Source organism: Equus quagga, chromosome 6, assembly GCF_021613505.1.
Source record: "Equus quagga isolate Etosha38 chromosome 6, UCLA_HA_Equagga_1.0, whole genome shotgun sequence".
NCBI lineage: Eukaryota > Metazoa > Chordata > Mammalia > Perissodactyla > Equidae > Equus > Equus quagga.
Window position 1 is genome coordinate 53,098,920 of NC_060272.1, and position 26,290 is coordinate 53,125,209.

The following is a 26,290-nucleotide window of genomic DNA, read 5'->3' on the forward strand; positions in this document are numbered from 1 at the left end:
TGTCTACGAATGAACTAGAATCGCCTCTGAGCTGGGTTTGGCATCGGGAGAGCTGACGTCTGGGAAGGAGCGATGCCTTAAAGGCCCCAGTGAAGAAAGATTCAGTGAAACCCAGATGCTGAAGCTGCCTTGACCAGCCTGGAGTTGGGCAGGAGTGGTGGGAGGGGGCCAGCCCTTCCTCAGGGAGCTGGAATCAGGCTGGGGGCTCTCAGGGAAGAGGGACCAAATGTTGCCGGGTATGGAACCCAGAGCAGGCAGAACAGGCAGGATGGCATTCCAGTCTGGAACTGGCGCAACGCATCTAGGGCATCGCAACTTCCTGGAACTGCTGTCCAAGGTACAGGGCCTCCTGCCTTGGCCTGCCCAGTCTGGAACTGAATCTCCGACACTGGGTCTGCCCTGCTACCTCTCCTGACTCACATTTACTAAAATTAACCAGGAGTCTCCTGCTGTTGTGTGGGGGCAAGGAGTCAATATTGGGTCCCTGGTACAACTGAAGGAGATGCTATTTCATTCATTCGTTCATTCTACACATATTTATTGGTGGCTTCTCTATGCCAGGCACTAAGGAGAAAGCAGTGAATGACCTCCTCTCTAACCGATGTCCAGCCTCTAGCCCCTCCTGACCTCGGCTGAGCAGAGCTCTACTCTTCTCCCTTTACCACTGCCCCACCTCTTGGCTCAAAGATGCTGAAAACTTTCCCATGGACTTCAGATCTGGCCTCTCTTTTGCCTTCCAGCAGTTGCCCCAAGCCGCTTCCCTTCCCTCACCGTCCCCCCACCACCACCACACTTGTCTGTAAAACTCACTCCGTGTCCCTTTAGTTTAAGCCTCCCTGTCAGCTTACTGTATATAATGCTTTGCTGTTTGTAAAGGGCTTCTGCATTCTTTATGTCATGGAACCCTCACCTCAACTCTGAGATAGGTGGAGCCAGAATTATTCACTTCATTTAACAAATTTGGAAACAGAATGTTGAAACCAGGATACCAGCAAGACATCCTGTGTCTCTCCACATTCTCTAAATTCTCTCTTAAAATATCGTATTATTTTATGTATGACTTATACCTCACCCACTTCAAGAAATGTGAATATTATATTGTATTCATCTCTAACAGGAGATATTTTAGTCTCTGGGTCTTTTGGATATTTGTGGTTATAAATGAGCTTGGGAAGTACACAATGGCCATTATTCCTGCCCTACACTTACTCTCAAGTCCAATGCTTGGCCTAAAATAGCCCTCTGCTTCTCACAGGAGTTCCCTGAGCCGTCTCCCCTTCTTAAGTGAGGTCCTAGAATCCAATCTCCTCTCCTGGGCATTTATCACTAAATTTATCACTAACCACATTACACTGAGGTTGTGCAATGGTGTGGCTGCCTTCCCCACTGACCATAATGTCCTAGAGGGCAGGAGCTTGTCCCCCAGTGCCGAGCACTGTGGATGGCACACACAATAAACTAAATTCTCCTCGTTAGATTCTTCCTCCATATTATACACGATCCCTTCTCTTCTGATTTCCCTGCAGAGGAACATTTATCCTCCAGGCCTCCCAGAGTGTCAATATTCATATTCAGGTTGTTCTCAGTATTTGTTCCACAGCCCTGAGTACTTCTGTCTCCGTGATTGATGCCCCTAAAAGGCAGATGGTTTAACCCAAGTGTGAAGCACTCAGCGGAGCGTAGTTCCACACTCTGAAAGTTGCTTGGTAAAATGTTTTTGATCCTGGGAGTCGGTTGATGGTGGTAAAAGTAAAAGCCATTAGGACTGTGATTAATGAAGATACTTTATGCAAGTTTTCCCCAAGCATGAGAGAGAGGACATGTAATCCCATTTCCAATACTCAATCTTTCACTCTTGGGGGATTTCCTCACTAATTAGTCTGGAGCTGTAATTTAGCCCATACTTTAAGGAATGTGTCACATGAGGACACTTCTAATTTATTTCTGACCTTCCCTGGATTTAGAGGCGCATATGCCTTTGACCAGCTTTTCTCCCAACTGCTATTTTCCTGCCGCAAAAAAAAAAAGTAATAATTTGTCCAAGACCTGAGAAGAGGAAGCAAGCTCAGAGCCCATACCCTGGCTTTCAGCCTGTCTAACGGTTTTGTCCAGCTCTCCCACTGTTCCCTCAAGCCTGCCTTCTGATGACCCAGCAGAAGCAGCTTTACACTACATTACTAAGATTCTGAAATGGACAAAGAAATGTAAGCAGAAGGGAAGTGTGTCATATCTGGGTGGAAACTTGAAGAGCCAATGCACAATTGGCTGCATTTTCTCTTCCTTCTGCCACATCAAGGAGAAAGTCCCAGATGGTGGCTACTTCGTCAGTCTGGGTCCCCAGGTGAGGATAGCATACAGCACATCCCCCAGGCCAGCTGTGATGGGCAGGCAGAGTATGCAAAAAATATACTTGTTGTTTCAAGTCACTAAGATTTGGGGATTCTTTGTTACTGAAGCATAACCTGGCCCATCCTGACTGATACAATTCTCCTAAGTTGGAGAACTCCTACCGCAGACTTTGACGAGCTGCATTTTGCTGTTGCCCCCTGAATTTCCTCTTGGAGGCATACCTCCACAGTTGTCCTCAGTGAGCAGTCGTTCTGATCCTGGTAGATTCCATGGCTCCTTATCACTAGAATCATCCTCCAAAATATTCTACTTATGGCATTCCACTCCTGGAAAAAGCCACTCCACTTCTGCTTTTCCAGAAATCCAGCAAAAGCCTCTACTGGGGTTTGATGGAAAAGTGTGTAATCCATCACACATCCTATATTGTTCCCTCCTCCCAGCTCCCAGCCCTGAAGGATGCAGGGCCCGGCAGGGCCCCCTGGCCACTGAGGGAACAGGAGTCACCCAGTCGCCATGTTCTGACAGCCTGTCACATTATTTTTCCCTGTGGGGGCTCTGATCCCTCCATCTAACCCTCTTCTCTGTCCTCTGAGACCATGGGCCTCTATACAAGGCTCCCCAGGCAAAGCAAAGCAAGATTAATGCCCTACAAATGGCCGGCCGTGCCCGAGAGGGCTCTCGGTTCAATGCGTGGAGCAGCCCATTCTTCCCCATCCCGGGTTCCCACACTGGACACCAAAGCGGGAGCTCGGAGCCAGGGCAGCAAGAATTCAACCTTCATTCATCCCCAAACACAAATGATCCGCCACACTCCCCTAATCTCCCTCTCGCCTAATCTCCCTGGCCCTCTCACCTCACCTCCTCAGCATCCTTCTGAAGGCACTCCAGGCCTTCTGGGACTGACAGGTGATTCACACTGCCCTTTGGACAGAGGAGCTGGAATCAAGAGAGGATTCAGAAAGTTTTGAGGGGGGAAATACTCATTTAAATATTGGCCACAGAGCCTCCTATCTCCTATTCTTGCTCCCACCGAGGGACCTCTTTCCCTGCTGGCCCTTATTAAAGCGCGATGTGTTGGAGCACTGCAGGCTGGATGATGGGCTAAAGCATCATAAATTAGCACTAATGCCGATGGTTATTTGCATCCCAGTTCCCAGGACATCCAGGTAAAATCTTCCTAAGGGTTCGGCCTAAGAGCAAGACTTTGGGGACCTCCGGGGGCTGTCGAGAAATACATATAAAAATGATTCCATCTAAATTCCCTGAGAGGTTTCGTAGACCAAAGCACCTCTGAAGGACAAAAAGACAACTGTAAAATTACCTGAAAATAAATGCTTCTAAAGTGTTCAGAAATAATCCAGGGTGAGGGGAATGGGGAGGCCGATAACTAATCCATCAGCTCTTTTTTTGTTTTTATGCCACATCTAGACTTTTTTTTTTTCCCAAGGCCTCAGCCTGTCACCATGCAGTTTATCAGCAGTCACTCCATCTCGATTCTGGGTGACGTGAGATCAATGGCCTAAAACTGCTCTCAGATCTACAGAGAAATTTATAACACCAGGCTCTGCCATGCCCTGGCTGGGCCGGGTCCCAGGCCTCTGAGGGTGAGGCTGCCATGCAGACTTCATTTCCATTTCAAAAGTGGATTGTGACCCACTTGGAGCAGGCGAGTTCAAGCCGTCTGATGCAAAGAATGGCCTGAGTCAGAAGTCTTCCGCACTTACAGAACAATGACTTTGAGGGAAGGAAAAAAAAAGACTGGTCAACGATTAAAATTCTTTCTGCCTTGAAAAGGCTCTAATTTCCTGCTTCAATTTCTTTTCAATCATGTGGGATTTATTAAAAACAAAACCCAAAATTTGCAGCAACATGTTTTAGTCTCTGAAAGCAATTCATCCATCGAATTTATCCAACTACAGAGTTCCTGCACATGGTTTAAGCAGACATTTGTGGTTCTTTTGCTCCTCACTGAAGGCTCCTTTGGTTATCTACACCTCTTTTTTCCACCATGTACTCGGTAATCAGTCCTAATTCTGCCTCAAAGTTCCCATGACCCATAAACAAGTTCCTAGGAGCCCAGGCCACATCCTACATCCCACACTTTCCAACCAAAGTGAAGTGGGCTCGGCGAGCCGAGGAGTTGAAAGACAGACTTCTTGGACTCTCAAGGTCTAGCAGTAGTGCTCCTTTATTCAGAGAATAGCATGGGGACAGGAGCCATGGGCAGTGAAGGGCTACAAGCATGGGGACAGGACCCATGGGCAGTGAAGGGCTGCAATGTGTTGAGGGTTGGGGCTAAATTTATAGGCATGGGTACATGACTTATTTTTACTAGACAAAGGAAAGATGATGTAAAAGTTAATTAAATGGTATGAGTGCAGGTGGGGTCTGGTTATGGCGTGGTTGTATAACTTTAGAGATGAATCACATAGATGGACAGGTAGGCCAGGACACATTGGGCTTCTCTCCCTGGGGCAGACTAGATCCACATCAAAAGGGCTCCAGGGAAATCCTTAATTCCTGCCCTCACATTGAATCTTCAGGCAATGAGGGGAGCACCGGCTCTCTGTCCACACCCCCAGGCCGTGGCCAGCTGCGGAACTGCCGGCTTCCGCCCCACCACCGTTTCTCTTGGGCAGACGGCCAACGAAGACATACTGAAGTGACTCTAGACTTGCTCCTGGCTTTTCTGAACAAAAAGCCACCTGCTTTTTCTCCCCACCACTGCTGTGCTCCTGCACTGCCCTGGGAGCCAGACTTCAGAGAGAAGGCTCCCAAGAGGAACCGCGTTCTCCAGGGGACTGTGATGCCCAGGCTTCACCAAGCTGTTCCTTCCGCGCTGCTCACTTCAGCGCCCTCTGGCTAGAGGAGGAGACAGGACCAACACATCAGCAAACACAGTCCCCTGGCTGAACCCACAGACAGCAAGTGCTATCTCAACGCATGCCTCTCTGCCCGGAATCTCTTGGGATTCGGCCAGGTCACTAACTAGCTAGTCACTGTTCCCTAACCAGTCTCTTGAGAGAGTTGCCCTTCCCCTCTCTGCCAGATCAAAGTCCGCCAGTGTAAGCTTTTTGCTCCACTTCCCTTCCCGCCCTTCTTTCGCACTCCCTTTTCCCTGGTGAGTCTATTGATTTCAGGGGTGACATCCTCCAACAGCTCCCCATTGCCTTAAGAATAAAACTGGAACTCCTTAACGTGGGGTATGAAGCACCTACCTGCTCGCCCTGGCTGTCTTCACCCCTATACCCCTACCCCAGCCCCTCATGGCGCCCTACACCCCAGCCCTCAGACCTTCATGGCCCTGAGCTTGCTGGTCGTCCTCCAGCAGGAAATGCCCTGTTCATCTCCACCCCTCCCTCTCTCCTTCTACTCCTAGCTTGTTTCTACTCATCTTTCAAAACTCAGCTCAGATGTCACCTCCCCCAGGTAGCTTTCCCTGAGCATGCCCACTCCCCAGCAAAATTGGGCCCCCTCCTCTGGGTTCATACAGGCATGCAGCACACACCTGCACCACCGCTCTTGACGTGTGGCACAGGTCCAGGTGTTCCACTCTTCCAAGGACTGTGGGCAGCAGCAGTGTGAGACTTCATCGCGGCACTCCTCACACACAAGGGGATGCCGTCTCCTCTTCTACCTTCCCGGCCTCTGGGCTGGACGGAAGGCTCTATGATTCCTTTAATTCTTTCTTCTTAATAAACTTTTTATTTTAGAACAGTTTAAATTTACAAAAAGATTGCATGAAAGTACAGAGAGTTCCCATAAACTCCATACCCAGTGTCCCCTATTATTAACATCTTACATTATATGGCACATTTGTTACAATAATTGAACAATATTGACACATTGCTATTATCTAAAGTCCATTCTTCATTCAGATTTCCTTGGTTTTTCCCTAATGTCATTGTTTTTTTCTTGAGGAAGATTAGCCCTGAGCTAACATCTGTTGCCAGTCTTCCTCTTTTTGCTGAGGAAGACTGGCCCTGAGCTCACATCCATGTCCATCTTCCTCTACTTTATATGTGGGACGCCTGCCCCGCATGGCTTGACAAGCGGTGCACAGGTCTGCACCTGGGATCTGAACCAGCAAACCCTGGGCCAGGGAAGTGGAACATGCAAACTTAACCACTGCGTCACCAGGCAGATCCCCATAATGTCATTTTTTCTTCCAAGATACCACGTGACATTTAGTCATTGTGTCTCCTTAGGCTCCTCTTGACTGTGACAGTTTCTCAGACTTTCTTTGTTTCTGGTCACCTTGACGGTTTTGAGGAGTGCTGCTCAGGTATTTTGTAGATTCGAAGATTGTATTTGTATCTTGAAGATGGAAGATGTCTATCCTTCAATTTGCACTTGCTGTTTTTCTCATGATTAGACTGGGGTTTTGTGTTCTTGAGGTAAAGTGCCATTTTCATCACATCAAGGGTACACATTATCCACATGACCTGTCACTGTTGATGTTGACCTTGATCACCCGGCTGAGGTAGTGTCTGTCAGGTTTCTCCATGTAAAATTACTCTTTTCCCTCCTTTCCATACCATCCTCTTTGGAAGGAAGTCCCTATACACAACCCACACCAAGGGATGGGGAGTTATGCTCACCCTCCTAGAGGGGAGAATATGTACATAAATTGTTTGGTATTCTTCTTTTTTTTTTTTAAGTATACACTTTTTTTGGTGAGGAAGATTGGCCCTGAGCTAACATCTGTTGCCAATCTGCCTCCCTTTCTCCTCTCCAAAGCCCCAGCACATAGTTGTATATCCTAGCTATAGGTCATTCTAGTTCTTCTATATGGGACACTGCCACAGCATGGCTCGATGAGCGGTGCATAGGTCAATGCCCAGGATCTGAACTGGGGAACCCCCAGCACCGCCAAAGCAGAGCGTGCAAACTTAAGCACTGGGCCTTGGGGCCAGCCTCTAGTATTCTTCTGATGGGGAGATTCGTCTCTTCTCTCCCATTTATTTATTCATTCCATCATACATTTATATCAGTATTGATCATTTGCTCTTTAATCTCTGTTCCCACAGCACCTACCACGTAATCTGGCACTTAGTGAGCTCTCAGCAGTGTTGGTTGAGAGACTGAGGGTGTACGGACTGACTTGTGTCCCCTCAAACTTCACAGGTTGAAGCCCTAAGACCTGGTACCACAGAATGTGAGTGTATTTCGAGACAGAGCCTTTGCGGAGGGAATGAAGGTTAAATGAGGTGATAAAGGTGGGGCCCTATTCCAATAAGACTGGTGTCCCTTTAAGAAGAGAAAGAGATGCCGGGGGCAAGCGCAGGGAGAGAGAGAGCGGCCATCAGCAGCCCAGGAGAGGGGCCTGAGGAGAGAGCAGCCCTCCCAGCACCTTGATCCTGGACCTCCGGTCCCCAGAGCTGCAAGAGAACACGTCGCCGCTGTTTAAAGCACGCAGTCTGCGGCATTTGGGGATGGTGGCCCTAGCAGACTAACAGAAAGCGGAAGCACAGGGGCCAACGTTCTTTACACACTGGTTCTGTGCGTAAGTCCCAGGAGGTCACTGGTGCTCCTAGGGTCCTAGGAGGGAAAGTCCTGTGGGACACTCCTGCTCCCCCAGAACCATGGGTTGCTGTCCATTAAATATTTGTTTCTGTGGTGGTTTCAGTCATGACACACGGCTTCTGCGGAAGTGGGTGGTAAAAATGTCTACTGAAAATTCTTCTTTGTCATCCTGTGATCTTAACCAGAGAGTAAAGAACCAAAAGATTTTGAAATGACATGAAGGTGGAAAGTTGCTTGAGCCTTCACACAGCCATTTTCTCCTTCCTTTGGGATCTATACACCTACCACCATATCTATTATTATTTCCAGGAGGAGAAAAAAAGGAATCAGAAGGATAATTGTAACTAAAGCAAAGAAGCAGATAGGAAAGGGAGAGGGTTTTTTCCTTTCTGAACAAATCACTCACCTATAAAATGAGAGGTTTAGATTATATGGCCTCTGATGTTTCTTCCCTGTGCTTTAAAAGGAAATGATAACTAATGTGTTCAGGGCTTCCTAAGCACTGGATAGGGTATCTTACGTGGTCCTCAAGACAACCTTACAAGGTACTATTTTTATCCCCATTCTGCCGATGAGGGAACTAAGATACAGAAAGACCAAGTAACTTGCCTAGGGTCACACAGCAAATCAGTGGTAATGTTCAGATTTGAACCCAAGCAGGATGATTGCAGAGCCTGTGTTCTGTTTCTTATCAGGTAAAGTGGGTATTCCAGGATGAGCTGACGGACAGAACACACAAAAGGATGAGTGGCCCCAGATCTGGAAATGGTCCAGGGTTTGTGAGCTTCTGGTACTGGGATCAATCTAAAATTAATGTTTAAATAACAATTCCCTTCACCCCCAAACTGTTTCATTGTCTGACTGCTGAGTTTGAATGAGAGCTATAGAAGATGCTGCTCTGTGGTTTGGTATTAAAGTTTAAAAGTCATTGTAGTGGTATTGACAGCCCAATAAGGGGGGCACGGGCAGGGAACTTCTTAAAAAATAGAAAATAAGCATTTGGGTTATAGAAAAAACCTTGGTTGCATTTCTAGAGAGCAAACCCCAGTAAAACCCAGCAACTTAGGAATTCTAAGAGATTTCTCCAAAGTGTGCTTTCGTTAACAAGAATGAACTGGACGCCCCTGAAGAGCTGCCTCTGTTCTCTGCTTGGCCAAGCACTTGCTGCAAACTTCTCTGGAAGATTTATCAGATGCGGTGAGCCTGTAGGAGGAAAAACGATGGGCCCTGAGTTTTTGGCGGTTTTTTTTTTAAGTTAAAAGGTTAAAAAATAACCCCTCTCCTCATCCATCCTTAGAATTACACTTCCCAGCGAAGTCTAGTTCCCTTTCCTGGTAGATATAATCCTAATTAAAAATAAATTACATGCTGTATAGAACTTGAAATGGAAAAGATAATCCTATTACATATGAGAATATATCCTGATTTTCTTTCCCGCTAAACTGTGGGAGATATCAGATCAGGCTGAGCCCTCCATTGTCGCCGCTTTGAAAACTTTCCTAGGGCCCTAATCCGTCACGTGACGCCGGTGTCAATCTCGGGGTCTGCACGCGAGTTTCACAATGCGGGCATTAGGCTCGGTGACAGAAACCCAGCTTTGCGGAGCCCGCAACATTTGCATTCCGAGAAAACGCCGGCCATTGTGGGGCTGTGTTTGTTCTCAGAATTTCGAGACAGTTGCCGACGAAGTTGCTAAAACCGAGAGAAAGGGTCTCCTTTGAGCCTGCCCAGGCCTTTGGTATGATAACAAGTCGATTTGAGCAGCTTTTGTGGGGCCGGATCAGCGCCCGGGGAGGGCGAGCTCCCCTCCCTTCCTGCGGCCCCACCTCCCCGGATGGTCTGCCTCCCCGGGGAGTTGCTGTAGGCGCTGATGCGCTATTTTAAATCGTATTTCCATAATCTGGGGGCTGCAGGCGGCGGGGCCAGGAGCTCACTCTGCTCGCGTGCCTTCACACCTCTACGGCCGCCTCGGAAAGGCCTCGGCTCGCCCGCCGCGCAGCCGTGCTCGGCGCTCTGCTCCCCGGCTCTCCGCCCGGGCTCCGCGCTCCGCGCTCGGCGCTTCCTGGCGCCGCCGCTGTCATGGCCACTTCCGAGCGGTCGAGGAGCTGGCAGCGGACAAAACGCGTTGGACCTGCTGCTAGCCGCCCCACACCCCTCCCGCCTCTTGCCTTTTGCCAGCTCCCCTACTCTTCCCTTTGCCACCTCCGCAAGCACGTCTTCGTTTATTTCAGTCTTGAGAATGAGCATTATGACGTGGAAGCGATTTGAGTAAAAACATTAGGTAGTTTCGATGTTCTGGCCTAACAAAAAAACCCAAATTTAAAAAACGCGCGGCTGGGCTCCCGCGGTCCAGCCTAGAACTGCGGGCGCGGGGGGCGCAGGCGTGGGGTCCGGCTCCCAGCCACTCGCGCGTGGCCGGACTCTGGGCCAGTGTCTACTCACGGGAACAGCTGAAGACATCCTTTCTCTGCGACTCCGGACCCACTGCCCTCTCCCTCCTTGCCCTCTCCCCCGGTGCTCGGCTCAGCAGCAGCACCGCGGCGCGGACCTGACCTCCCCGGGTTGCGCGCGTGGCACCCGTGAGGCCGCTGTCCAACTACCGAGTTCTGAATCTGTTCGCGTCTGGGCCGACCAGGGAACAGGGGTGAGGAGGGAGGGCGGGACCACCGGAGCGCCAAAGGTCACCAGGAGGTCTCAGGCCGGAGTGGGTGTGTTGCAGGTCTCAGAAAGAAGACAGACAATTCTTTGGGCTGCACATACCCTCCAAGAAACGTCTCAGGCGGGAGCAGAGAGAGAGCAAGCTATTAAATGAAAGATGGGAGGGAGAAAAAAAGCGGAAGAGAAGCCTGAGAATTGGGCTCCTGTAGGGGGCGTAGCCTTTTCCACGTCCCAGCGCGGCTGCAGTTGCCCGGTCTCATTGCTTTTAGCACTCCCGGGGCTGCAAGGTGGAGGAGGCGGGAAAGGGAACCGAGAGGTACGACCGCTCTGAGAAAGCCCCCAACTACCCACCGCCCCACTCCCTCGATCTCATAAGAGCTTTTACTTATTGATGGCTGGAGCTGCATTTTTTGCTCTCTGGCAACTCTGAGCACCTCTTTCACCCTCGCTCACCCCCAGTACCCACTCAGCTCCCTTGCTCGTCTCCCTACTCTGGGGAGAACTCCTGCATCTCTTCTGTGAGGACCTCAGAACACATTCCCTCGGGTTTGAGGGAGAGGAAAACAAAGACAGCATGCTGACAGCAGGGCTAAAATCAGGATTCAGAATAATGTTTACTGAATGCAGTCTGCTTATCAAATCCATCACCTTTAAAAAAAATCCTTCCATGTGTGACTTTTGTTGTTACCTCTCCTCCTTCCTTTGTATTTGCATAGCTTGCTCAATAAAGCTCTTCAGTAAGAATTCCTCTTGTTCCTCCTTGGAGCCCCGTCTCCCTGGTCTCCAGGGATGCTGAAGGGGGGATACCTGTGGGGACAGAGCGAAATGCCTGGCCAGCTCTGGGACCCACCCAGCCCAGAGTTTGGCAGTGCCGAAGCTCCACACTGTCGTAAGCAGATGGTTAAGTCCTCCCAGGTTCGTGCCAGGTTTCAACGTCATGCTGTGGTTTTGTTCTTCTGGGACGGGATGAGAGTAACTTCCCAGAGCGGCCCTATTAGAACAGAAAGAAAATCCTCTAAATAGGCGGAACAGGGCATCAGGAGGGGAAGTTCTCTAAACGCACTTTAATACGAGCAGGGTATTGTGTGGAATTCAGCGCCCATCACCGTTTAGCGGAGAGTTATGGCAGTGATTGGGGATGAATAGAGGAACATAATGGATACATGTGGCGTTTGCTCATTATATTCAAGTTAGCCCGACTCCTCTGTGGAAACTGTTCAACTTTCTCTCCCCTTAGCTTGTCACAGTGAAATAATACAGACATTGAGGCCTCCAATGGGATCGCCTGCCACGCCATTCTATTTCCACTGCTAACGAGGGCTTCATAAGCCTTTGATACAGTCTGATCTTTGAAACCTTTCCAAATCTCCTCAAGCCTAAGCTAAATCCTATTTGGAACTTTTTTTTTCTTTCCCTGCTAGCGCCCAGGGCTTAAGAAAGCCATTTGGACAGTGACATGCATACTAACACATCGCAGGGCTCTTTTCTGAAAGAGAAGTGGCAGCTCTGATCACTGGGGCTCACACGAGCAAAACACAATCGCGTACACAAATTTGAATAAAATCAATTTTCCTTTATCCTTCAGGTTCCTTAATCGAGAGGCTATCCGGGCGCCGTGGGAAGCAGGGAGAGAAGATGAACAGAGCAGAGTCTCCCTCGGCAGAGCAAGTCTGTGCAGAGAGGTCTGCGAGCGTTAAAAAGACTCCGAGATGCAAAACGCAGAGAGTGGGTGGGAGGTCCGGGCCGCTGGGGTGAACCCCCAGGGTGTTTGCTCTTAGTTCAAGCAACCGGTATGGGAGGGGCATAATTAACAAAACCATCCACTTCTTTTATTCCTGGCGACCTGTGCCAACTTCTCTACATGCAGGGCGCTGACAGGAAAAGGAAAAAAGCAAAAGGAGTTAAAGAAACAAAGGAGAGATTCCCTAATTTTCCTTCCTTGCTTTCCCCTCTAAGCCTTTCCACATTACAGGGATTGTTAGCGGCTGGTGTAGGAGCGGCGCAAGGGTGAGGGTGCCATTGGCTGCCCGGTTCGGGTGATTTGCATATCGGCGGCTATAAAGGAGGCGGCGGCGCGAGGCTGCGCAGCTCCAGCACGGAGAAAGGAGAGAGAGTTGCCGTTTGAGGGCGGGTCCGCGCGTCCTTGGAGCCCGCCGGAGCCTCCGAGCTGCAGCCCCCAGATTTCTCCCTCACGGAGCTTGCAAAGATCGTGCTCCGAGGAGCCCGGGACTCTACGCCCGCACCAGCAAACCAGAGAGGAATCTTCCTCAGTCTTTTGGAACAGCACTTGGGGCTGGCGGCATGAGTCCAGCGAGGCGCGGGGGCAGCCCCTGCCTTTTCCCCTTGCAGCTCTTCAGCCTCTGCTGGGTGCTCTCAGTGGCCCAGTGCAAGACAGTGCGATACAGCACCTTTGAGGAGGACGCCCCTGGTACGGTCATCGGGACCCTGGCTGAGGACCTGCATATGAAAGTGTCCGGAGACACAAGCTTCCGCCTGATGAAGCAGTTCAACAGCTCGCTGCTCAGGGTACGCGAGGGCGATGGGCAGCTGACCGTCGGGGACGCGGGCCTGGACCGCGAGCGGCTGTGTGGCCAGGCCCCTCAGTGCGTGCTGGCCTTCGATGTGGTCAGCTTCTCGCAGGAGCAGTTCCGGCTCGTGCACGTGGAGGTGGAGGTGAGGGACGTCAATGACCACGCGCCGCGCTTTCCCCGGGCCCAGATCCCCGTGGAGGTGTCCGAGGGCGCAGCGGTGGGCACGCGCATTCCCCTGGAGGTGCCAGTGGACGAGGACGTGGGTGCCAACGGGCTGCAGAGCGTGCGCCTGTCCGAGCCACACAGCCCCTTCCGCGTGGAGCTGCAGACGCGCGCGGACGGCGCCCAGTGCGCTGACCTGGTGCTGCTGCAGGAGCTGGACCGCGAGAGCCAGGCCGCCTACAGCCTGGAGCTGGTGGCCCAGGACGGCGGCCGCCCGCCGCGCTCTGCTACAGCCGCCCTCAGCGTGCGCGTGCTGGACGCCAACGACCACAGCCCGGCATTCCCGCAGGGCGCTGTGGCCGAAGTGGAGCTGGCGGAGGACGCGCCCGTCGGCTCGCTACTGCTGGACCTGGACGCGGCCGACCCCGATGAGGGCCCCAACGGCGACGTAGTGTTCGCCTTCGGCGCCCGCACCCCGCCCGAGGCGCGCCGCCTCTTCCGCCTAGACCCGCGCTCGGGCCGCCTGACCCTGGCGGGACCCGTGGACTACGAGCGCCAGGACACCTACGAGCTGGACGTGCGGGCTCAGGACCGCGGCCCCGGGCCCCGCGCCGCCACCTGCAAGGTCATCGTGCGGATCCGCGACGTCAATGACAACGCGCCGGACATCTCCATCACCCCGCTGGCCGCCCCGGGTGCGCCTGCCACCTCACCTTTCGCAGCTGCTGCCGCCGCCGCTGCTCTCGGAGGGGCAGACGCGACCTCGACTACTGGGCCTGGGACACCAGAGGCCAGCGCCATCTCGCTGGTGCCAGAAGGGGCGGCGCGCGAGAGCCTGGTGGCGCTGGTCAGCACCTCGGACAGGGACTCGGGAGCCAACGGGCAGGTGCGCTGCGCCCTCTATGGGCACGAGCACTTCCGGCTGCAGCCGGCCTACGCGGGCAGCTACCTGGTTGTGACCGCGGCGTCCCTAGATCGCGAGCGCATCGCGGAGTACAACCTGACGCTGGTTGCTGAGGACCGCGGCGCGCCCCCGCTACGCACCGTGCGCCCCTACACAGTGCGCGTGAGCGACGAGAACGACAATGCGCCGATCTTCACGCGGCCGGTCTACGAAGTGTCTGTGCGTGAGAACAACCCCCCAGGCGCCTATTTGGCCACGGTGGCCGCCCGGGACCCGGACCTGGGCCGCAACGGCCAGGTCACCTACCAGCTGCTGGAGGCCGAGGTGGGCCGCGCAGGGGGTGCCGTGTCCACCTACGTGTCGGTGGACCCGGCTACTGGGGCCATCTACGCGCTGCGCAGCTTCGACTATGAGACGCTGCGCCAGCTCGACGTCCGCATCCAGGCAAGCGACGGCGGCTCCCCTCAGCTCTCCAGCAGCGCCCTGGTGCAAGTTCGGGTGCTGGACCAGAACGATCACTCACCGGTCCTGGTGCACCCAGCGCCAGCCAACGGCTCCCTAGAAGTGGCGGTTCCCGGGCGCACAGCAAGGGACACGGCCGTGGTGCGCGTGCAGGCGCGGGATGCGGACGAGGGGGCCAATGGGGAGCTGGCATTCGACCTGCTGCAGCAGGAGCCGCGAGAAGCCTTCGCCATCGGCCGCCGCACGGGGGAGATCGTGCTCACTGGCGACCTCTCGCAGGAGCCGCCGGGCCGCGTGTTCCGGGCGCTGCTGGTCATATCCGACGGCGGCCGGCCCCCGCTCTCCACCACCGCCACCGTCAGCTTCGTGGTGACAGCAGGCGGCGGGCACGGGCCGGTGGCGCCCGCCAGCGCGGGCAGCCCAGAGCGCTCTCGCCCGCCTGGCTCTCGGCTCGCGGCGTCCGGGCCGGCGCTACAATGGGACACGCCGCTGATCGTCATCATCGTGCTGGCAGGGAGCTGCACGCTGCTGCTGGCTGCCATCATCGCCATCGCCACCACCTGCAACCGCCGCAAGAAGGAGGTGCGCAAAGGGGGGGCCCGCCGGGAAGAGCGGCCCGGGGCGGCGGGCGGCGGAGCCTCGGCTCCCGGCTCCCCGGAGGAGGCCGCCCGGGGAGCCGGGCCCAGGCCCAACATGTTCGACGTGCTCACCTTCCCTGGCAGCGGCAAAGCGCCCTTTGGCAGCCCCGCGGCCGACGCGCCCCCGCCCGCGGTCGCCGCGGCCGAAGTCCCGGGCTCGGAGGGCGGCAGCGCCACCGGGGAAAGCTCCTGTCACTTCGAGGGGCAGCAGCGGCTCCGCGGCGCGCACGCCGAGGTGAGGCCTTCCTTCGGCAGGGCGCCCCCCTCCGTGCTCCGCGGACAGGCTGGGGGAAGAGACTGGAGGGGTCTGGGTGGGTGTGCGCGGGAGATGCCTAACCTGTGGCACTTTTTTTTGTTTGTCTCTCGTCCAACCCCCACCCTCCTCCCCCCATTCCCTGCTGCAGCCGTATGGTGCCTCCCCCGGCTTCGGAAAGGAGCCGGCGCCCCCCGTGGCGGTCTGGAAAGGACACTCTTTCAACACCATCTCCGGCCGAGAAGCGGAGAAGTTCAGCGGCAAAGACAGCGGCAAAGGGGACAGTGATTTCAACGACAGCGATTCGGACATTAGCGGGGACGCCCTGAAAAAGGATCTCATCAACCACATGCAGAGTGGTGAGGACTCTTTTTCCTGCCTAGTTCAGCATTCCTCCTCTCCCTCCCCTCATGCCTCTGCTTGCCCCATCTCCATCTCCGTTCCCAGACCCCTTCCTTCTTCCCCAACTCTTCTCAGTCCTGGAGGTCCGGATCCCGGCCCACCCGATAACAGTGAATTTCAAAATGCCAAGTCGAGGCTGCCACACCATTTGAGTAAAGCACACTTCCATCCTGTTGGGCAGAGGAAGGGGTGATGCTAAGTGAGGAGGGGAATTCTGCTTATCAGATTGTTTTGCTTCCAGCAAAAGAAGCTGAGCCCACTTGGTATTAAGTGGCTTTACAGGAAACAATGTCCCTTCAAATGGTTAATCACTGGCCTTCCTCTTCATGCACGCTTTCCTTTTCAGCCACCCTGACCCTGTCTGACATTGTGCAGATGGAGGCGGAGGTGTGTGGAATGTCAGTGATAATCATCATGCTCTCTCCCTTTCTCTTTAATGTCAGGACTGTGGGCGTGCACGGCTGAGTGTAAGATCCTGGGCCACTCCGACCGCTGCTGGAGCCCATCCTGCGGAGGGTCCAACACGCATCCCCCGCCTCACCCGCCAGCCCAGATGTCAACCTTCTGTAAGAGCACGTCCCTGCCTCGGGATCCTCTGCGCAGGGACAATTACTACCAGGCCCAGCTGCCCAAGACAGTGGGGCTGCAGAGCGTCTATGAGAAAGTGCTACACAGAGACTATGACAGGACAGTCACTCTGCTCTCCCCACCCCGTCCAGGGAGGCTCCCAGACTTACAGGAGATCGGGGTGCCCCTCTATCAGTCCCCCCCTGGCAGGTACCTGTCCCCAAAGAAGGAAGCCAATGAAAATGTGTAATCCCACGCTGCATGTCTTCACACATACACAGGTCACTCCGAGACGCCCCTAAGTTATTGACCGGTTTCAGTGTTGTATATATAAATATGCAAGATGTGCCTTAAAATGAAGTTGTTGGAAGCTATTTCCAATCACCTTGGTACTGTTTGGTATTTGCAAACAAAAATGTAGTTAATGTAATTTTTATGAAATGTGTGCAGTATTTAATTTTTCTTATCATGCTATTGACTTTAATTTCACTTGCAGCTTGCCATTTTCTTAGTGTTTTTAACCTGTACATTGTGTAATGTAATGTTTGTATATAATGAAATTTTGTTATATTTTTATATAATAAAAGCTAAAGTGGAAGTTGTTGCCAAAGGAACTGTCTGTAAGACAAAAAACAAAACGCGTTGGAATTACTTAACGGGAATTTATCTTTCACCTGAAACAACCTAGTGTTTGAGAAGTTTTGCCTTGCCAAGTATAACTTATATATCTTGAGTCTGTGGTAGGTTTCAAGTTCGATGTTATTTAATTACATTTGGTTTTCTGTAAACCATGTCACTTATAAGCACAGTAATAAAGGATTTGTCATGTGTTTGAAGAATCTGCTAATTGCTTTTCACGAAGTTGCAGTCAGACTTTCACAAATAATCTGAGTACCAGAATGAAACCTTGTTTCAAGTGCTAATTATTTGGGCATTATGAATGTTCACGGCAATATTAAACCTGTGGGATTTCAGGTGTTGAAAAGTCTCATCCAAGTATTAAAAATATTTGTTGATTTTGTAAAACATGCATCTCCGTATACATCAGGCACTCTGTAAAATTGCTGCCCTCGTTTATTCACTCAACAAATATCTATGGAGCATCTACCAAAAGGCGGAGGAACACTGTTTGGGCTGTTCATTCACTAATTGAACAAACATCTGTAAAGTTTTTACTAACTGCAGTAACTCCTCCGGGGGTCCTCCTGGGGTTCAAGGTTAAGATGACAGTCCCAAAGAGCCCTTAGCATATTAGGGACATTAACATCAAAAAGAAGCTCTTGGCATATTAGGGATTTTAATATCAAAAAACCACTCAAATTTATGGGGGAAATGACATGATGCTTGGGATTTACTTTAAAATATTCTAGAAGAAAACACAGGGGGGTACGTGAAACAAGACTGATGAAATATTGATCACTGTCAATGCTAGCATGGGTACGTATGTGTGTATGGGGGGGTAATGATACCAATTCATGTGTTTGTGCTTGAAAATCTATGTAATGGAAGGTTTTTTAAAAGACCTATGCCTATGTCTTATACGCTATGCATTCATTTCACTTGAAATTAAAATGGTAATAATAATGAGAACTAACATTTACAGAACAAGCTTTTACATGAGCAAAGCTCCTTACAAAGCACTCTGCGTGAATTAGCTCTTTTAATCCTCAAACTACCCCCATGAGATGGGAACTATGGTTATCTCCGTTTTACACATAAAGAAACTGGAGGACAGCGAGGTTAGGTAAAACACTCAAAGTCACACAGCTAATAAGTGGCCAGAATGAGATTCAAACCCAGATTATTCAAGGCAAGAAAATAAAACGAAGCAATGAAAGTCTTTTTTTTTTTTTTAAGTTGAAAGAAACAAAGAGCTGAAAAAAAATCCCAATGCATTGCCTTTACTGCCTGATTATTGTTTAGCTCTTTACCTTTGTGAAGTACCTGTGTTCCTTTATTACTAATTACAGAGTGTGAGGCACCGTAATGAATAGAGGAGCCCTCCAAGCTGCCTGTTGAAGTCATAATTGAAACCAGTGGTGGCTCCAAGCTGAACAGCAGGGTGGGCACACACAAGTGCTTCGCCACCCACGACCTGTGCAAAGTGTGGCAGTTTCTGCAGGCAACTGAGCTGAACATACGCCTGACAAGCTCAGATGGCCCAAACCTCAGGTTCTGGAAGAAATAGTGGGATTTGGCCAGGTTACCAGACAGCTCCAGAACCCTGATGACCAGGCCACAGGAGAGAGACCCTGGGTAGAACCCCTTTCTAACATCTGAAGCTTTCTTGTCGAGCCAGTCCCATCAAATGCAGAGCAGAAGAATGAATAATTCCACACTGCAGTCCAAAAGCATCCAGTCTCTGAATGTGTTTGCCTGTTTTTGTCCTTCAAAAGTAAACATCTAGGGACCGGCCAGGTGGCATAGGGGTCAAGTTCATGCACTCTGCTTCGGTGGCCTGGGGTTGGCCAGCCCAGATGCTGGACATGGACCTCCACACCGTTTATCAAGCCGTGCTGTGGCAGGCATCCCACATGTAAAGTAGAAGAAGATGGGCATGGATGTTAGCTCAGGGCTAGTCTTCCTCAAAAAAAAAGAAAAGAAAAAGGAAAAAAATACCTTATTTTCACCCGTAACCTTTAAAAAAACCAAGCACATAATTCAGTCCTTAAAATTGTTTGTCTAAACAGAGAAAGGAAGGAGGCCCTTCTAAGGGCCAGCAGGAGGAACTCTCAGAAAAATAGGAGCTAGATGAAAGAGGCTTGCTACTTTTCTCAAAAAAAATGTTTATTCTCAAGCACATTTTTCAGAAAACATATTGTTTTGTTAAATTAAATGAGATAATATATATGCAGAATACTTAGCACAAGTCCTGTTTCTAGAAGTACCCACTACATTCTGTCCTACTTCCTCTTTCCTTTCCTTCCTCTGGAGCCAGCCTCCACTGGTAACTAGCAGGGCAGCTCCACCCACTAGGAAGATGAAACAGACTCTGGATGCTTGACCTTGTTCTGATGCCGGTTTGCTCTCTTCATTTCTGCCAGTACCACTCTGTAGACCAGAGCCTCATGTATAGTCAACACTCTACAAACAAGGATGGCTAATGCGAACACCATCAGCAAACTCACAGCCTGAGGTTTGTGATGGTACTACAAACACCTCTCTGGAGGCGGAGGCCAGCAAGCCCTGGGCACCTTGACAGCGAGCCCTGGCCATGGCAGGCCCTTGGGGAAGCAGGAGGTCACCTTGAAAGAGAAAGCTAAAGCCAGACTTTACCTATTTCACATTTTTATGTCTGGCCCCATTGACTCGAATGTCCTATGCTTCCTATAATAAAATATCCATCAAAGAAACCACTTCAGAAAATTAAAATGTAAGTGGTTTCAACATCTATTGAAAAATGCATTCTGAAATAGAGCAAAAACAGGATGCGTGTCTCCAAATACAAATATATATGCACATGAAGAGAAAAAAAATATATATATATATACAATCAGGATGAGTTCCATGCCATAATTAGCTAAGTATCTGGCTTATCTCACTTGGCAATATAAGTTTTTATCATCTAAAAATTCCAATTTAGAAAACCAGCATATTCACTTTAGTACTGAATTCAGTAACAACAGGATAATTGGGATGCTGTTAAGTTTTGAAAGCAAACTGAAGCAGTGAGACAATACTCGATGGGGCTCTGTGCTTCGCAACAACGCAGACGGGCTTTGAAAATGCTGTCTAGTTTTCAACAGCTATGCAAAAACTCAGGAGAGTATTTATTATTCCCTTTCTTCAGAGGGAAATAATCTGCAATGGACTTCACCAACAGGCTCAAAGTCACCTAATAAGAGAACAGCAGGTAGAAAGAGACACCAGGCTGTTTTAAAAGCCGTCACTTAAACCACCAGATTAAATGTGCTTTTTTAGCAGGGGGGAAAAGTCTTCACTCATTATCAGAGTACAGAATTTCCTCCCACAAAACTTGTTAAATAAATTTCAACATGTCAAAGTGAAGCCCTGCATCCTTTAATTCGGAATTAGGAAAATTCCGTTTGCCAACCCGGTATGACACTTGGCTATATCACAAACACCTTGTACTCGACATATCCAAATGAAAATCATACTCCCTTCTCTGCCACCACTACCCCCAAAACTACCCGTCTGGCAATTATTTTAAACTCAGTGAATGGGACTGAAGTTTTTAGACTAAATCCAAAATACAAAAGTCATTTTGAGACTCCACTATATTTCTTTGTTCTTTCTTTCTTTTTTGGTGAGGAAGACTGGCCCTGAGCTAATATCTATCGCCAATCTTCCTCTTTTTTTTTTTCTCCCTAAAGCCCCAGTACAGAGTTGTAAGTCCTTCCAGTTCCAGTAGGATGCCACAACAGCATGGCTTGAAGAGCAGTGCATAGGTCCACGCCCAGGATCCAAACTGACAAGGACTGGGCCACCACAGCTGAGCACTATACCACAGGCCAGCCCCCTCCACCACATTTCTTACTTCCGCTCATCAAGGTCTGTTGATTCTACCTTCTAAATATCATTTAATTGTTCCTTCACTCCACTGTGACAGATATGATGCTCTGCCCACGTCCCCACTGATGACCTCTGAGCTCACCTCAGCTGCGGTGGACACTTCCAGTTTCACAAAGACAGTCCCCATCTCAAGAACCTGTTTCTGCTGCTTGAGACTTGCCGAGGACTTGGGGCTCCACCAGCGTAGGGGCCACAGAAGCATGTTCAGCCTGTACACAGAGCGGTCTGGAAGTACTGGGGATTTAAGACCTGCAAAGGTAACTTCCAGCCAGCTAGGGACAGGCATTGATGGATAAACACCCCAGCTTTCCCGTTCCTTGGAGGTGCAATTTTGTCCTGTCTTCTAACGATTCCTCGGAAGGTCCAGTGAATTTGAGCTTCAGTCACCCACAGCAGCAACCCATTGCGTAACACCCCCTTCAGTGGCTTCCCTCCATCCCTGTCTCACTTTCTTCCCTCAGTCACCTGTGCTTCTTGGGATCATCTCTCAAACAAACTTCCGACACCCGAGTCCTTGTTTCAGCGCCTGTTTTTAGGGGGACTATCCAAATCAGGGTAGCTGCACAAGAACAGGAACAAGGTTGCCACGTTTTAGTGATGACTGCGTTCCAGGCACTGCACCAAGCACCTTACAGTTAATCCTCACAACCTAACGAGGTGAGTGTTCACTAAACCATCTTACCTACGCAGAAAGCGAGACTTGGAGAGGCAAGGCAAGTCGTCTTAGGCCACGCAGCTAAAATTAGGAAGAGCTGGGATTAAATTCAAGATCTGCCTGACACAGAAGAAGGCATACTGACTTGTTCAAACCCTCACTGCTCCTTTCCCGGTTCCAGCACAAATCTATCTGCTCTCCCTGGATTTACAACCTGTCCCGCTCCACTCTGTCCTCCACGCTGCAGCCGTGAAGACCTTTTCTAAAATCTAATCTTGTCACTCGTCTGATGAATGTCCTCCTGACTTCCCATGGCTGTTAGGATAAAGTCCGCAGTCCCTCTGTGGCTTCCCAGACCCTTCATGTTCTGGCCCCTGCCTCTCTCCCAAGACTCCATTCTGCAGCTGCCCTTCCTCCACCCCTCCCAACACACACGCACACCTGGCACTTCAGCCAAAAGGATCTACTCGTGTTTCCCCTCTCCATCCTGGTCCTCCTGCCTGGAATGACATTCTATTCCTCTCCCTCTTTCCCCACCCCACCCTTTCTCTTCTCTGGCCCTTTCTTCTTATCCTTCAAAATCGTTAAAGAATCACTCCTCCCCTGCCCACCCAGCCTCCAGCCAGACAGGGCAGGGGCACCCCTCCTGTGTGCTCCCTCGGCACTTACCAAACAAAGTAATTCTTGCTGCACTTATCTATCTCCACACCCCGCCCATGAAATCAAGGACTGTCTACGCCTTTCATCTCTCTATCCCCAGCACCTGGTACACTGGCTGGTGCATAATAAAGTTTCCGTAGAAGCACTTGTTGAATGGAATGATTCACTGAGCCAAGCACAAAAGGTCATGGTTACCCTGCATAGCCAAGAGACTGCATCTACAAGTCACCTAGCTCCCCACAGCGGGGCTGTGCCAAATATGCCTCTGCATCAGACATGACCAATATGTTCAACATCTCATCCACCCCAGCTAGTCTAACAACTCCGGGAGTGCTCGGAGGAAGGAGAAGCAGCGTCAGCCCTGACCGCGTACAAGTCACCTTGCCTGTTGAAGGTCGAGCTCTCCCCATCTTCTAGTCTCAATGCACCAGCATCTCTTTAGACCCAACTCAAGAGATTCCCAAAAGTTTGTGCATACTCTATATCTAGAGATGTGATGTGGTCTAATCCATTTTGGTACCTGAAGTCACATGGCCCAAATAATCCAGATAGTTGTCAAATCTCCACTGTGTTCTAGGCAAACACAGCAAACTATAAAGTTGATGAAAGCATCAAATCATTTTCAGTGCTAAATGTTGGTTATCAGTCTCTCATTTTACTGAGACTTTGTCTAGTTTGCCAAATTTTCCTCCTATTATTTCTAGGAAAGCAGCTGTTGAGGGATGAGGATTTGCTTCTAGTGAATGTCACTAGATCATCAGAGGAAGGCTGGACCATTGGAAGAGAAAGGTGGTGGGTGAGTGGGTGGGATGGAACCTCAATTTTATTCAGCAACTGACTTTCAGCCATCACTTAACCTCATTGTGATTCATTCTGCTTATCAGCCAAAAGGCTTTAATCATCGGCCTTACTGGAGGTCTGAGAAAAAACTAACAAAGATGCTGAAGTGCTGCAGGAATGCTAAGGACTGGGTCAGCCATCCTCCTGCACTAAAGAAATTCAATGTCACCACACTGTCCCTAGCATTCCTCCCTATGTATGTGGTGAAGCATCTCCCAGGCTATGTCTGGTAAAAATCACATTCCACATAATTATCTAGATATTTTCAGGTAGCCATATGGGACTCTTAAGTATCTTTATAAATCTTTCAATTCCTCACTTAATTCAGGCTGATTGTCTTAAGTCAAGTTTCTGAGAAGCACAGCCTGAGATGGAGATTCTTGTGAAAATCGCTTATTGAGGAAGTGCTCCCAGGAGAAGGGGAGAGAAGCCAGCAGGAGAGGGCAGGGGAAGAAAGCTTAAGAAGGTGGTGATCTTATTTTCAACCTGGTCCCACTCGAGCTGTGGAGCACAAATTGGTCCTCTCTTGAGGTAAGACCAGCCTTTTGTGCCCCATTGGTCATTGGCCTCTGGGTAGGAGAGAGTGTGCATTGCATTCCCTCCCGTAGCAAAGGGGCTTCTGTTAGGCTGAAGGTAATTCTCCTGGGAAGGGAGCCATCACCAGCCTTTCGCAGCCAGTCCTCAAAGCAGCTAGAAAGGAGCACCCAGGCTCAGTGGGTGCCCCTGAGTAGGGCACCGATAGCATCCACACTAGCTGTGAATCTCAAATCAGAATCACCTGGAGGTCTTGTCAAACCATAGAGTGCTGGGCCCAGCTTAGAAGTTTCTGATACAATAGGTTTGAGGTAGGTCCTGTAATTTGCATTTCTAACAAGTTCCCAGGTGATGCTAATGCTGCCGGTCCTACAACCGCCCTTTGAGAACCACTGCACTACAGAAATTATGGGCTGTTGAGCCGAGATATACCTTCTAACCTGCTGAGATTCTGTCAGGTTTTACCCAAGAGTATTTCCCGCTGTAGAATATAATCATCAACTAGTGTCTCCTTAATGTGTAAATCAATGCTTATCACAAAGAGCAGGAATAAAACCCCTGAGTAGAGAAGAAGCAAAATGGTGAATGCAAAGGTTAGAACTAAAAAGGCAGCCCTGTCTCATCTACCAAGACATCGTCTTCAACACCACGTTCCCTGCCTCCATTCCTCCCCACCCACCCTCTGCTACCACAGCACAGGGCGAGAGGTGCGGGAAGGGCTGAAGAGGGCATGGGGAGGTCGGCTGACAGCAGTCCCTTACTGCTCACAGATGGTTCTGCTCCCTCTGGAGGGCTATGCGCCACTCTGAGTGCTACCGCTTGTCGGGGACCCGGCCCAACTGGGGCATGTCCAGAGAGGAAGGATTAGGAGATGAGAGAACTCAATGCAATAACGTTTCATGCAGGAGATTTGGTAAACAACGTATAACGTTGCAAGATACTCAAAACGGAGATGGGCTACCCTAAAAGGTGGTAAATCCCGGTCCCTGGAAACTTTCAAGCAAAGGTGTGACAATCAGCTGACAATGAGGGACGAGGGGATCTGGATTAGGGGTTGCTTCAGGCACCCATTAAGTTTCCTCCGAAGCCTTGTAGTTATTAGTTTACGCAAATTCCTGGCACACCTTTTCTTCCACTCTCCAGATGTTCTTAGCATTCTGTCCTGTTCTACCTGATTCTCAGATGATAGAAAGCTTAGCACTCTAGCTTGTGTTCCAGTTGACTTGGAAGAGCCCCTAAATTCCTTCCAGTTTTCTGAGAAGAGCTAGAATAATTCCTGCCTTCCTGGTTGGATGTTGAGCTGTTCTGAGAGACAAGATCTGTTATTTTCTCTTATTTTCTCCTTTTATGGTATAAAGCCCAACTCTTGCCCCTGTGAAATTGCCTTTGACTTGGTGTAAGGTATTTTCCAAGCCACTTTCTAAAATATACTGCTCACAGTGACAGCCCTCTGAGAGCAGATCGTGATGAGTGGCCCCATCTTACGGAGAGGGAAACTGACAGCAAAAGATGCTCAGAAGCAGGTGTCTTTCCAGTCCTTCCTTAGCCCTACCCCCTCACTCCTCTCTTTATTGCTTATGAAATAGAGATATTTATTCAACATAAGTCTCCAGACTTATGTTCATTTTAAATCATGTAAGAATTGAGTCACTGGGGTTGGTTTTGGCCGACCTCCCGAATTCACTCATCCCAGCTCCATGTTCTAGAATACAAAGGCACCGTGATTCATTCCTACTCTTCAGGTTCACTAATCAGAGAAGCCCATTGCTCTTGCCATGCGCTGAGTGATATAATGGAAATTTCTAGGTTGAGGGGCATTAGATTCAGATGCAGCTGAAAGAAAATTGTCAGGCAATCTGATTTACTATAGCTGTGGAGACGTGGGGAGAAAAAGAGCAAGACTGGGTTGTTTGTGCTCTCTCTTACTCCTGATTGGACACAGACAACTGCCAATTTCCTTGACCAAGTCATCCGTGTGGGCATTGCTGGGCTCATGTAACTCCAGCCAGAGGAGGAGAAATGAACAGGCGGGAGCAGTGCACGGACAGCCAGTTTCTAAGGAGCATCAAAATTCCCATGAAATGCAACTAGACCCAGAAAATCATAGTTTCCAGAACTCCTCTCAGAAAGAGTCCTGTGGGGCCCAGCTCCGTGGCCAAGTGGTTAAAGTTCCACACACTCCACTTCGGTGGCCCGGGTTCACGGGTTTGGATCCCAGGTGCGGACCTACTCCACTCACCAACCACGCTGTGGAGGTGTCCCAGATACAAAAAAATAGAGGAAGATTGGCACAGATGCTAGCTGAGGGCTAACCTTCCTCAGCAAATAAAAAAAAAAAAAAGAAGAAGAAGAAGAAAAAGAAGAAAAAAGAATCTTGTGTGTGGTTGGCATATTGGGATGGGGGGACCTGGGGTGGGGAGATGAGGTCCACTGCTAAACTGCCTTCTAAGGAGCATCCGTCCATTAATTGTGTTGCTTTGTGTTTGCTGACTGAGGCAGGCAAGTTTGGGCGCTGACCTGCTGGGAGAAGGAGAGGGTGATTACCCTCCTCTGCCCTCTCCTCACTGCCTTTCCAAAATAAATGTGAAATGGATACCGACTTAAGGCTTAAGGCTT

At 50.2% G+C, this 26,290-nt stretch overlaps 1 protein-coding gene across 1 annotated transcript; it reads left to right on the forward strand.

The window, feature by feature from the left end:
* Positions 1-12,834: 12,834 nt before the first annotated feature.
* PCDH8 (protocadherin 8) lies at positions 12,835-16,702 on the forward strand. Its single transcript, XM_046665067.1, has 3 exons — positions 12,835-15,465; positions 15,635-15,842; positions 16,329-16,702. Exons 1-3 carry the CDS (start codon positions 12,835-12,837, stop codon positions 16,700-16,702), a joined length of 3,213 nt encoding a protein of 1,070 aa, XP_046521023.1.
* The last annotated feature ends 9,588 nt before the right edge of the window (positions 16,703-26,290 follow it).

Excerpts from the sequence above, each read along its gene's own strand:
- PCDH8 (XM_046665067.1), top strand. The coding sequence starts at position 12,835 with ATGAGTCCAGCGAGGCGCGGGGGCAGCCCCTGCCTTTTCCCCTTGCAG. Across the intron at positions 15,466-15,634 it reads TCCGCGGCGCGCACGCCGAG|CCGTATGGTGCCTCCCCCGG; the intron begins GTGAGGCCTTCC and ends TCCCTGCTGCAG. Across the intron at positions 15,843-16,328 it reads CATCAACCACATGCAGAGTG|GACTGTGGGCGTGCACGGCT; the intron begins GTGAGGACTCTT and ends CTTTAATGTCAG.